This window comes from Protomyctophum bolini (genome assembly GCF_963924005.1).
Source record: "Protomyctophum bolini genome assembly, chromosome: 11".
NCBI classification, from domain to species: Eukaryota; Metazoa; Chordata; class Actinopteri; order Myctophiformes; family Myctophidae; genus Protomyctophum; species Protomyctophum bolini.
Genome location: NC_137872.1, coordinates 29,716,666 through 29,728,557, shown reverse-complemented (window position 1 = coordinate 29,728,557; position 11,892 = coordinate 29,716,666). Strand labels below are relative to the sequence as shown.

The 11,892-nt window shown below is 44.3% G+C and overlaps 1 protein-coding gene across 9 annotated transcripts in view; it reads right to left on the bottom strand.

The window, feature by feature from the left end:
* Positions 1-2,286: 2,286 nt before the first annotated feature.
* arhgap23a (Rho GTPase activating protein 23a) overlaps positions 2,287-11,892 on the bottom strand; it is a 79,841-nt gene continuing 70,235 nt past the window's right edge. For 8 of the 9 annotated variants that reach the window (XM_080776695.1, XM_080776694.1, XM_080776689.1 and 5 more), the window contains 6 exons: positions 11,414-11,503; positions 10,105-10,230; positions 9,937-9,978; positions 9,019-9,112; positions 5,984-6,015; positions 2,287-5,790 (listed from right to left, as the gene is read on the bottom strand). In XM_080776695.1, coding sequence (XP_080632821.1) covers positions 4,288-5,790; positions 5,984-6,015; positions 9,019-9,112; positions 9,937-9,978; positions 10,105-10,230; positions 11,414-11,503 — 1,887 coding nt within the window. In that variant the 3' untranslated portion in view covers positions 2,287-4,287. The remainder of the gene's footprint in view (positions 5,791-5,983; positions 6,016-9,018; positions 9,113-9,936; positions 9,979-10,104; positions 10,231-11,413; positions 11,504-11,892) is intronic. The other variant, XR_013964936.1, reaches the window with a different exon arrangement.

Here is an 11,892-nt window from a genome sequence, read left to right as displayed (position 1 = left end):
TTTTACATTTGGTACCCTGCCAAGCAAATAGCTCATCTACCATTATAACTGGTCTGGCCCTATTCTTGTCGAACTATATTTTGATGAGAATTGACATGTGTATCCCGCTTTTCTCCCAAATCAGCAGTGATGGAATTCAAACAAAGCATACAACCATGTAAAATGATCTTTTTAAACATTCTGTTTATTTACATCTTATAACCTTGCTTTTAAGCACACAGCCAAGAGGAAAATGGGTTCAAGGTGGACAACTTTTTGTTGTCTTTTCCATATTAGTTTTACTCAAAGCAAACTCGAAATGTACACAATACAATGTTACATATTCAGACAGTATGTACAAAAAAAAATACAATAACAAAACATTAGGTATGTCATGTTTCAGACAACTGACATTAAGTGTTGCTGATATATTTATATTTTTCCTTTTGATGGTTTCATCTCGTGCAGAGTAAAAGTTCTGAATGCATAGTTCATCATAGGAAACGTAATGCAGATGGATGGTACCAGTCTCCGTTGTTTGGTATAACCCAGGGATACTCAAATAGATTTACCTGTGGGCCACATTACAAAAATGGCAAGGGGCCAGGGGCCAGTAGATAAAATGACGACATTAATGATACTTGATAACTTCTCTCTTTCAATTGCTTTATTTTCGCAAAATGTATCAAAGTACAATGTGCAAGCTGTCTGCCTGCCTGTCTATGAGTAGCTGTCTGTCTGCCTGCCTGCCTGTCCAATTGTCCATGAGTAGCTGTCTGTCTGCCTGTCTGAGTAGCTGTCTGCCTGCCTGCCTAATTGTCCATGAGTAGCTGTCTGTCTGCCTGTCTATGAGTAGCTGTCTGCCTGCCTGCCTAATTGTCCATGAGTAGCTGTCTGTCTGCCTGTCTATGAGTAGCTGTCTGCCTTCCTGCCTGTCCAATTGTCCATGAGTAGCTGTCTGTCTGTCTATGAGTAGCTGTCTGCCTGCCTGCCCAATTGTCTATGAGTAGCTGTCTGTCTGTCTATGAGTAGCTGTCTGCCTTCCTGCCTGTCCAATTGTCCATGAGTAGCTGTCTGTCTGTCTATGAGTAGCTGTCTGCCTTCCTGCCTGTCCAATTGTCCATGAATAGCTGTCTGCCTGCCTGTCCAATTCTCAGTAGCTGTATGTCTGCCTGTCTATGAGTAGCTGTCTGACTGCCTGCCTGTCCAATTCTCCATGAGTAGCTGTCTGTCTGTCTGCCTGTCTATGAGTAGCTGTCTGCCTGCCTGCCAGCCAGCAAGTTGGTTAACAGAAAATAAATTGTTATGGCTGAGTAAAATAAAATACAATAAACACAATTTGCCTGAAAATAGATTACCCAGCTATGACCATTTCCGCAATTTCCTCAATTTCCATTTCCACCATTTCCGCAATTTCCGCAATTACCATTTCCGCATTTCCGCAATTTCCGCAATTTCCATTTCCACCATTTCCGCAATTTCCGCAATTACAATTTCCGCAATTGCCGCAATTTCCATTTCCATTTCCAACTATTAATGGCAGCTGGGTTTCATCATTCAAATAAAATAGAATTCTGTCCGTTTAGCTATAAAATTATGTCAGGGAATAGGGATACACAGTATATGTCTTTCATTTGCATTACATCCCCCCCCCCCCCCCCCCCAAGCTTTTATTTTCGTTCGAGTAATAGTACAACTCTAATAGTATTACTTATAATAATGTAATTAAAGATAACTTCATTCAGATTTATTTATTTTTATTTCATTTTCCAGATTTTTTTTTCTTCTTTTTTTTAGATTTTCATTGGTGGGCCAGTCATAATGGTCCCGCGGGCCTGATGTGGCCCACGGGCCTGAGGTTGAGTATCACTGGTATAACCTAATGCTATCTTAGGGTTGGGCGTGATAGGTGTACCATATTCATAGACTGTGGCTCACTAGGCAAGAAAGCTACCAACATTTCTGGACAAAAGCAGCCGAGAATACTATGCCCCCTCTTTTTGTATATAATATACTTCACCAGTAATAGCTGTTAAAAGGTGAAAAGAGTGCATAGACGTATCCTTGGTTTTAATGTGCTTTTAACAGCCTCTCTGGCAGACTGTTTAATGTACAAATCTTTGGGTCAGTGCTTAAGATGTATAACAGCAACCACAGGAGAGAGGCTTTAAAGACTGAGCACCTAGGCTGGCCGGGAACAAATAAGGTTAAAAGTAACAACTGACCATTGCACTGCAGACCAAAAAACACATTCCAGAAATCAGGCACTTGAAGACAATTCATGAGGTAAGACAAGACTAACTTAGATTGATTTTTTCAATAGTTTATTTGGTCAAATAACCCACTCAGTGGGTGAGGACGAAAATAAGTGACTCTCCCATGACAATGAAAGATGGATTCTTGCACCATAAGATGTTATTGGAAATGAGCTCCATGGCCATTAGGAGAGATGAAAATAGCTTTGCCTTATTTGTGTTTGTTCTGTAATGTACCCTATTCAACTGATGGAGGATTTGTTTGGCCCTGCCCTTATGGGACAGTCAGAACACCATGTTACCCCATGATAAATATGAACACATACAGGGATAATTGAAAATGTATCCTCCTAATTGGCACAATTGCAAGTGTAGAATTACATGGATGACACTATGATACAATGCTAATCCTTGAAAGATTGCCAATGTAGCACTTTCCTTGACACCCATGAATAAAATGAAATGCTTATTCTTGATAATTTTCCTTTCTCGCTAAACTCAATCATAAAAGTGGTCATAGACTAATGCTAAGTCAGGGTAATGTGGCAATGGGTTGCTTCCGATCAGAGACAACATTTGCCATATGGGTGAAGGTACAGTCAACATACCTCTGTTGTTCGATCATTTAAGATGAGTGAGAGATAAGACTACAGTATGTTCGATGAGAGAAAGGATTTCTGCATAGTGCTGAGAATGAAAGAGAAAGGCAATCTAAGGAAATAAGGAACAGGTGTAGTCATATTTAGATTTTATCTTGTTTGCTGTGAACAGGTACACCCAAGAGGTCAAATCACAATAAAAGTACTTATTTTCATACAAAATATATATATCATATATACTGAATATTAAAAAAAAAGAATATATTAAGGGAAACATTTTCAAGTAACATCTTGAAAGAAATGACTGTGCAATTGTATGCACCTTTGTAAACCATAAAAAAGGAACTGGAAAAGTAAAAACAAATATGATAACATTATATTTATATTTACACAGTTAACTTAACAAGGCTTTGTACAAATGTTACAAAATAACTTGACAAACAAACACCTCGGATCTCAAACACACCAACGCACAGATAAACATTATTAACAAGGAGAGACAAACAGCTCGATAGTGTGTGTGTGTGTGTGTGTGTGTGTGTGTGTGTTATTGTTTGGAGCATACATGTCATCATTACAGTGTCTGTGGTCTGGTGTGTAACAGATTAGGAAGACCGATATCTAAAATCAGCTCTTGCTTGAAAGCTCTTAAAATGGATCCTACCTGACCTATAGACGAATCCACGGAGGGGTGCCCTGGGCACGGCCATATAGCTGCGGTGTACCATTAAGCGCAGCTTTACACCACATCACTGATTAGCTACACCTGGCCTACAGGGCACTGCTGCATGGACTCGTCTACGGCATACATTTTTGCACCATTCTCTCTGTTTAGATGTACAGCATGTGTCTGAGAGAGAGAGAGCGAGTGTGTGTGTGTGTGTGTGTGTGTCATGTGTGTTCTGTCCTGGCTCACTCATGTAGGTATGGACTATGGAGCTATGAAAAAACACATTGCAATGAGGAGCACCATTGTGTAAAAGGACCCTGGGAAGGTTGTTTTTGTTTTTTGTGAGTGCCACCTCTCTGGCCACTAGAGGGAATATCCACCATAATTTAATCATTCGTCATTTCAAGCAGCCAGACAGGAAGGAGGGTATAGAGAAGTTCAATTATGACTCAAATGAGAATTCTTGGCTGTAATGTTGACTGCGACGAGGTCTGTCTGTTTCTCTGTCCCATTTCAGTATAATCGCTCAAAAAAGAAAACACACACACATGAAAGAAAACAAAAAGCTTTGGCAACATTGTATTCCCCCTGCCATGCAAATGGAGCTTATTGAGGGGTACGGGGGAAAGACTGCTCTCAGACCTGTCATTTGGTCCACTGTGGCCCAATTCCCACTACACTGCCATCAGTCTTCTGATCTGGAGCCAGTCAGTGGCTATGCCCTAGGCCCCCTCTGAAACAGCAGCTTCAGACTCATGGCACCTCAGCACAGGAGTGGCCAGTCTTATAGATACTGGTGGAATCTAGAGGCAGGTGCGCGGCGTGCAGCAGGAAGCTCCTGGCTCAGGGAGAGTCCTGGGTCAAGCCCCTGGGAGCCGTGAAGCAGCCCCGTTGACTTTGTCTGGTGTCCGGGAGTGAGGGGGAACTCACTGACAGTCAGCGGGAGTCTCTTGTCGGAAACCTCAGTAGGGGAGACTACCACGGTGTGTCTGCGCCATGCCCGCCTCTTCCTCCGTGTCTCCGGCGACAGGGGCTTCCTCAGCCCCACTATGCGCAGGTCGTCGGCTGAACCCAGGAGGCGGGCCCGTACCTGGTCTGCCAGGGACCCAAGCCCCTGACCTGTTGGAGTGAAGGAGGCTGCCTCGCCGGGCGGCAGGGCTGGCCGGGGCCGGGACAGACGCATGCTCTCCTGACTGCTGCCGGAAGATGGCTCCGTTCTGGAGGTGTCACGCCTCACCCTCGGCGCACCTTCTGCCACACCCCCACCTGCCTCACTCTGGGCCGCCAGCTCCAGCAGGTCCAGGGAGCGAGTCTTGGCCTTCTCTCCCTTCAGCTTCTTCCTGGCCAGGGTATCACATTGAATGAGCTTGTGGGAGTTGAAGGAGGGCCGTGAATGCAGCTTGTGAGTCGTGGAGGAAGAAGAGAAGGAGGAGGTTGACGGGGTGGCGGAGCGGGCACCTCCTTCGCTCGTCTCCCCAAGGTCCTGCGTGTGCGCGAGGGGTGCGGGTGGGGCCAGAAGGGCAGTGGGGGACAGGACAGGGGATTTGTAATGCGTGTAGAGGAAGCTGCGCGGTGCAGACGGGGACTGCGGGTTCGGGGACTGCGGGTTCGGGGACTGCGGGTTCGGGGCCGGGTGTTTTTCAGGTCTCTCCTGGGTGAGGGAACGCGAGGCGAAGCCACTTTCGTTGTCTGTCTCGCTCACTAGTTCACTCTGCTCGTCATCAGCATCGTCGCCTCGCCCCTCAGACTTCAGACTCCGCCCCAGCGTAGACAGGGTGGAGTAACCCGAAACGATGGAACGTGCGTCCTCTGGCGCTCGCCATGGCGGCCCCTTGGCCCCCACCCTCACTTCCTCCTCCTCTTCGTGGAGCATCATGGCCGCCCCACCTCCTTCCTCCTCCTCCTCCTCTTCTACCTCCTCTCGGCACTGCCGGCTGGGAGCCGGCTCGGTCGTCGCCACCTCCGCTTCTACCTCCTCTTCTTCTCTTTCTATGACATGCGCCTCTTCTTCATCTTCCCCCTCTTCTCCTTCTTCCTCTTCATCCTCATCCTCCTCTCCCTCTGCGCGAGGAGCAGTGTCTCCTCCCGGCGACTCAGGCCCCTCCCCTTCCACTGCTCCTCCAAGATGGCTGGGTTTGACTGGCTCGTGCTCCGAGTCGTCGTCAGTGCTGCTTCCCAGGAGGCGGGCGTTCTTGCGCTTCCTGCGCTTGCGGCCAGTAACGGCCGACATGATGGAGAGGGTCAGGAAGTCCTTGGCAGTGAGGTCTCGCTTTGACCCCCATGACCCCTGAGAAAGGAACCAGTGACAAAAGCAAGTTCACAATTAGCTGCGTGCCAAGTAACATTTTTGTTGATGCTGATACTCCTGACGAATAAGTATAACCATGATAAGAACCTTAACATTCACATGGAGCTTTAATTTCATTCATTCTATTCTTTAGTTCAGCATGTTTAGCATGTTATTATCTACCCGTCCTTACCTTAGACTTAGCTGAGTCACTATTGGTTGAGTCTGTAAGGAGAAATGAAAGAGAGAGAGGTCAAAGATCAGACCAACCATACTGGACAAGAGGCAATCAGGGGCAGTGAATGTCCACGGTAGATGGCACAGAGAAAGTTGGTGTGTTAAGCACATTTACAGTTTAGTTCCAAAATGATAAAAAATACCCAAAGAATCATGTTGGTCTTCTTACTCTGTACCATCTGACATACACCCATCCCAGAGCAAAGACTCTGCTCATACAGTACACAGCATAAACACACTGCACAGCGTGCCGAGTCAAAAGGTGATGGTCAAACAAAGTGAATTTGAGAGGCAGGGGGGTTTGAGAAAGCTGTATTAGGGAAAACACGGCAACACACTGATGACATCACTGAAATCACAGATGACTTCGACCAGTGAAGTAAGCGTTGGCGGACAACGGAGAGCCTCAATCAAAGCATACTCTCTTACATACTGTACATACATACATACATACATACATACATACATACTACAGTACAACCAACGCAGCGCACACTCTTTCTCTCCGTCTTTCAACATACACAACCGAAATGCCTCACCACATAGAGGCACCAGTTTGAGGAATACACAAAGGGTGAAAGGGCCCACAGAGGATGAGTGGAGCGTTGTGGTAGAACAACAAGACAAGCCACTGTGGAAGGGCCATTGCTCTCCACTCCCAGTGACAGAGTTTACGTACATCAGTGTCAAAGTGCTTCAGCGGCCATCCATTAATAATGCATTCAAAGGCTTTTCACACGGGAAGAGACTAATGCACCTCCAATCATGATGCTTCCTCCACCTCAGAAACAAATTGTAAAAGGTGTCTGTTGCCGAAAATGTGTTGTTGAATGAATGTCACGTCAGCCAACAGGGCTCGACTGTCGGATAGCAGTGGGCTTGTTGTTGAATTATTTTCCACACCTTTCAAGCAACTGATGTCCTGACTTCATTCGACTGCCTGTTTGGTGGAGAGCTACCTTAAGAAACGCAACCTACAACGATATTAGCCTCCTCCTAATCCACTAGTTGCCGGTTCAGGATTGATTTGAACTTGACCCATTTTGGACTGAGGCAGATTCTAAAAATGCCTTGAAGAGAGAGAGATGGGGAGTGACATGCAGCAAAGGTGGTCGGATGGGGAGTCGAACCTGTGACACAGGTTCGAGCAGCCTAGGTTCCTAGACGGCTACACCAGCCATGAGTTTTACTTTTAACAAACTGTTGTTTCCCTTATGGCTATCTTTTATCTCAAAATCCACTTTCTAAATGAATTTCATTATTTATTACCTTGTACTTCATTTTTAATGAGAGGCAAGCATTCAGGTAGGTAGAGACTAGTCACACAGTGTCACATAGTGACAAGCTGGCTGGATCCTGTGAAATTGTCACATTCGTGCTCATCTCACACTAATGCAACGTGTACTAGAAATGCATCTATTCACATGCAGAGTGCATTGCGACCCCACTGATCCAAGTGGGTACACTGGCGTAGTGTTGCTTCCCATGTTAAAAGCCCATTCGTGGGACTGGGTGACAAAGACCCACCTCCACATGCACTCTTGGAAGGCTTTAGTCAGTTTGACACTGAGGGGGAGACAATGACTTATGGACGTTCATGGGACAGGACAGAGATGCATACCCACACAATCACCATCCATCTTTCTCTCACACATAATACTCCTACTTCATTAAACACTTAAACCCTATAAACTTCATTAATTTAATTGTATGTCAAATAGCAAGAATAGCCAATCTACAAGCTTACACTGCCTTGTAGATCTGCTATTTCCTCTGAGTGTTCACCTATTTTTGCCAAATGTTCATCCACTTTTACACACTGCCTGCCAATTGTGACATGCCCAGAATATGGATGCTAGGGTTCATGTGGTTAATTTGCCCAACACAATGCACACACTAGTGCACGCACACGCGCACACACACACACACACACACACACACACACACAGACACACGTGCGCACGCACGCACACACGCACGCGCACATCCAAATCCTACCGCAGTGGCTGCTCCATAGGCTCAGCTGAGAGAGGGATGCAGAAATGTACAAAGAAAGTGAAAGATGAGCAACAAGGAAGGAAATAAAGGGGAGTCAGCAGGGGAGAGAAGAGAGAAGTATAGGCAAGCTAGTGATTCAATTACATGTCTGGATTATGGTCGCAGTCGGGCAGAAACCTTGTATCTCCATATTTAATGTTTTTTCGTAAATTAATTCACTATTTTGTCGTACAAGCGTGTCGCACAATAGTAGAGGAAATAGCCAATCTATAAGCTCACAACGTGTCTGTTACGACCCCCTGTCTAGGGTAAGGGGAGGTGACATAATAATGAGGAGACAGCTTTTACAAAAGAAGATTTGTTTATTACTCTCCTTTTTTTCTTTTGACAAGAGACAAAAACTTGTCAATTCTTTGCAACAACAAGCTCTTTCCGCTAGTTTAAAAAAAATGTGAAAGTTAACCCTTACAGCGATAGCATTTATTGAAAAATTAGGATCTCGAACAGAGCCTGGACAGGCCTTGTTTAGAATATGAATCCAAACCGGGGCACTAGAGGGATCCAGTGCTGTGCTAACAACATAGCTAGCTAACCGGCTAACGTAAGTAGCATTATGGCTCGATCGATCAAATGCACTATAAAAGCGCAATTGCCATTAATCAAAGGCAATAGCGGTGTCAAAAAATAGGCTTCAATTGACCTAGATGTACGGCAATGGCGCTGAAAGTATTAAGTGTGGGTTTTATAAATGTTGAACCAATGAAAATAATTAACAAGGGTTTTTGACTAACTAAGTAAGAACTACATTGGATCGTTTGGAACACAGATACATTTTTTTCAATTTCCTGGAAAGTACTGGTTTTGGACATACAACGTTTCTGCCCAACAGTGACTTCATGGTCTTAGCTTTGTGGGCCAGTGAATCCTAAAGGTCTGTTTGGTCAGCGCAGCGACCGGCCGCACACTGTGATTGGCTGGGTGCTCAGTGCTCACCTGAAGCCTCCCCAAGCAGAGCAGTCCTGCCGATGTTGGACAGCAGGTGGTCAATGTTGGGGGCAGGCTGCAGGTCCTCCGTGTCGACTGGCGTCTATACGGACAAACACAAGGCCAGTGTCATTTACAACAGGATGCTTGCATTGTGAAATTTAAAAAAAATCTAGTTATTGTCAACATTGCCTACAATTGTGTGCGCGCGTGTGTGTGTGTGTGTGTGTGTGTGTGTGTGTGTGTGTGTGTGTGTGTGTGTGTGTGTGTATTAATTATGTGTGGTCCTGGTTTGGGGGTCTGAAATTATGGCCACCCTATAGCTCATGAAGTCAACAAAGAACTTTTGTTGTCCAAATAAAAACCACCCTGCTCAGCATAATTCATCATGAAAAACGGCATTGCGTTATCTTTCCTGGAACAACTTTATGACTACAATTACTTTTTAATCTTCATCCCTGAGCATGCACATTGTTTTGTTCTGTTTACACTCTGAAAGGGAGATCGAAACAGCAATCACCATGAATTTATAAACTGTAATTGCGTGACTACACAATTACACAATACCCATGTTTATGGTGATGAAGTGATGAATTATGTTCACGAAAGCGACAGTACAGCTCTGTGACATATTTTAATCGTTTTGTGGATAACAATGGAGTTCTGTGGCTTCTGGATATGATCTGGTTTTGGATAGATGGTGGAACATACTTGCACACAGAAGACATTTATTTCTCAACTTTCTTTACAGTAGGTTATGTTGACACTGACAGTAAGAAAACGAATTATGCCGTATCATTTTAGGGCAGGCAGCAATCAAGCCAATACAGTTAAAAGCATACAGTTAAATAGTATGTGTGTGTGTTCTTTCGCTTACTAAGTCTAAAATGTTGTGGTTGTCCACACAAGGAAACATGAAGGACTTACTTTTTCATCCTTGTCTAGTTCTTCAGTGAAAAACCAGGTACACTACAAAAATGACAGTAACGTAAAGACAACATTTAATACAAACACAGGGTGCACATTCCTCACAGATATAAATAACTTTGTAAGTGCTTTCTTAATATATTTGTGTGTGTACACAGTAGATCTTACATGTTGGATGAGGGTCTCAACTATCTTGTACCGATCAGGCATGTGTGTGACCATGTCTGTCATATTGTCCTCAGATGTCCTCATCAGGGTGGGTCCAAATACCAGGGCCAGGTTACGTGGCTCCATCTGTAGGAAGAGATTATTTATTATTGATTACTTTTTTTTTAAATAATCCAAAAAGCAGCGCAAATATTTTCTGCATCGACAAATCAATGTGATTTTTAATACAAATGATAATACCGGTTTCCTCTTCTACCCCAAATATGAACCGTGCTGCACGTTTTATCAATGCCAAATGTAACCTGTCTATAAGCATTTTTGTGAACTCAATTTCACTCAATTAAGAATCTGTTGTGGGTGGAAATGCCCTTTCTCCTCAGTTGGTTGACCAATCAATCTCAAATTGAACAAGGCCACGGACCATTGGCGTATGCAATTGGATATTGAACTTTTCCCAAATTCAAGCTGTTTACAGTTTTTAAGATATTTGTAAACTCTCACTCAAGACTGCCGTGGATGGAGATTGGGGCAATGACTCAGAGGAGCTGTCAGCAGGTGATCAGCAGGTGTTTCCAACTGTCTTCATGTACAGTAGCCATTATTGGCAAGACATTGGGCTGCTTCTTTACTTCCTTCACAGGTGTTACCAATGATACCGATTACAGTGTTCAATTCTGGCCAAACATAGTCAGGGTGTTGCTATCGTGCATGTTGGCTCACTGGGAACTCTCTGCTACGGTAAAAGTGGGTCAAATATTTGGCCCAGACGGGCCCACCACAACCGGCACTAGAGAGAATGCCAGCGGAGAGACAGAGCTGGCTCAATTGTGCAAAGGACTGTATAAAGGACGGATTTAAACACATAGCAAGCAGCACATCCAGCAAGGCTGCAGTGCTACATGCTTGACGCACCAATATGTACGTTGTAGCTTTAATTACAAAACGGTCTTGTGCCTGCAACAACCAACAACACTCAGCATGCCACAGTAACATAACAAGTAATAACAACCAATCTGCGAATGGGCACTTTTATACAGTTGTGTGGCCATTCCCAGATCTGTTATTTCTGCAATTTTCGAGAAGAAAGTGAAAGATTTTTATAAATATTTAACCAATGAAAAGTATTAGCAGGAGCTTGTGACTAAATAATTACATTGGATCAATGGGAACCTTTTCCATTTCCTGAAAAGGTAACGGTTTTGGACATACCCAACCGATACAATAGTGAATTTGACTGAAAAAGTGATACAAAAGGTGTGGAAATAAAGAATAAGTTAAAGGTAAGAAGTAAGAACGTAAGATTGGACACCTTATTCTTATCCGAGTTGTCGGCTACCGTCTTCAGATGTTCGACCAGAAACTTCAGAGTGTGGTAGTAATGATCTGGGAGGTCACGGATCTATGAAAGACAAACAAGTCTTTAACAATGAGAAACCTGTGGAACCTGTCAGGCGGCCGTTACATTCACATAAACACATATGTGCACACAAACACACACACACACACACACACACACACACACACACACACACACACACACACACACACACACACACACACACACACACACACACACACACACACACACACACACACACACACACACACACACACACACACACACACACACACCCATATTTGACTAGGATGGGACACTATCCTGTTCAAAATTATAATTCTAAAAGTGCACCACATGAATGTGTCTCAATCGCTTTCTGCCTGTGTGATGCATGTCATCCACCTCTCTGCACTGTCTCTTTGAAAATAAACCAGAAATGAAAGAAATAC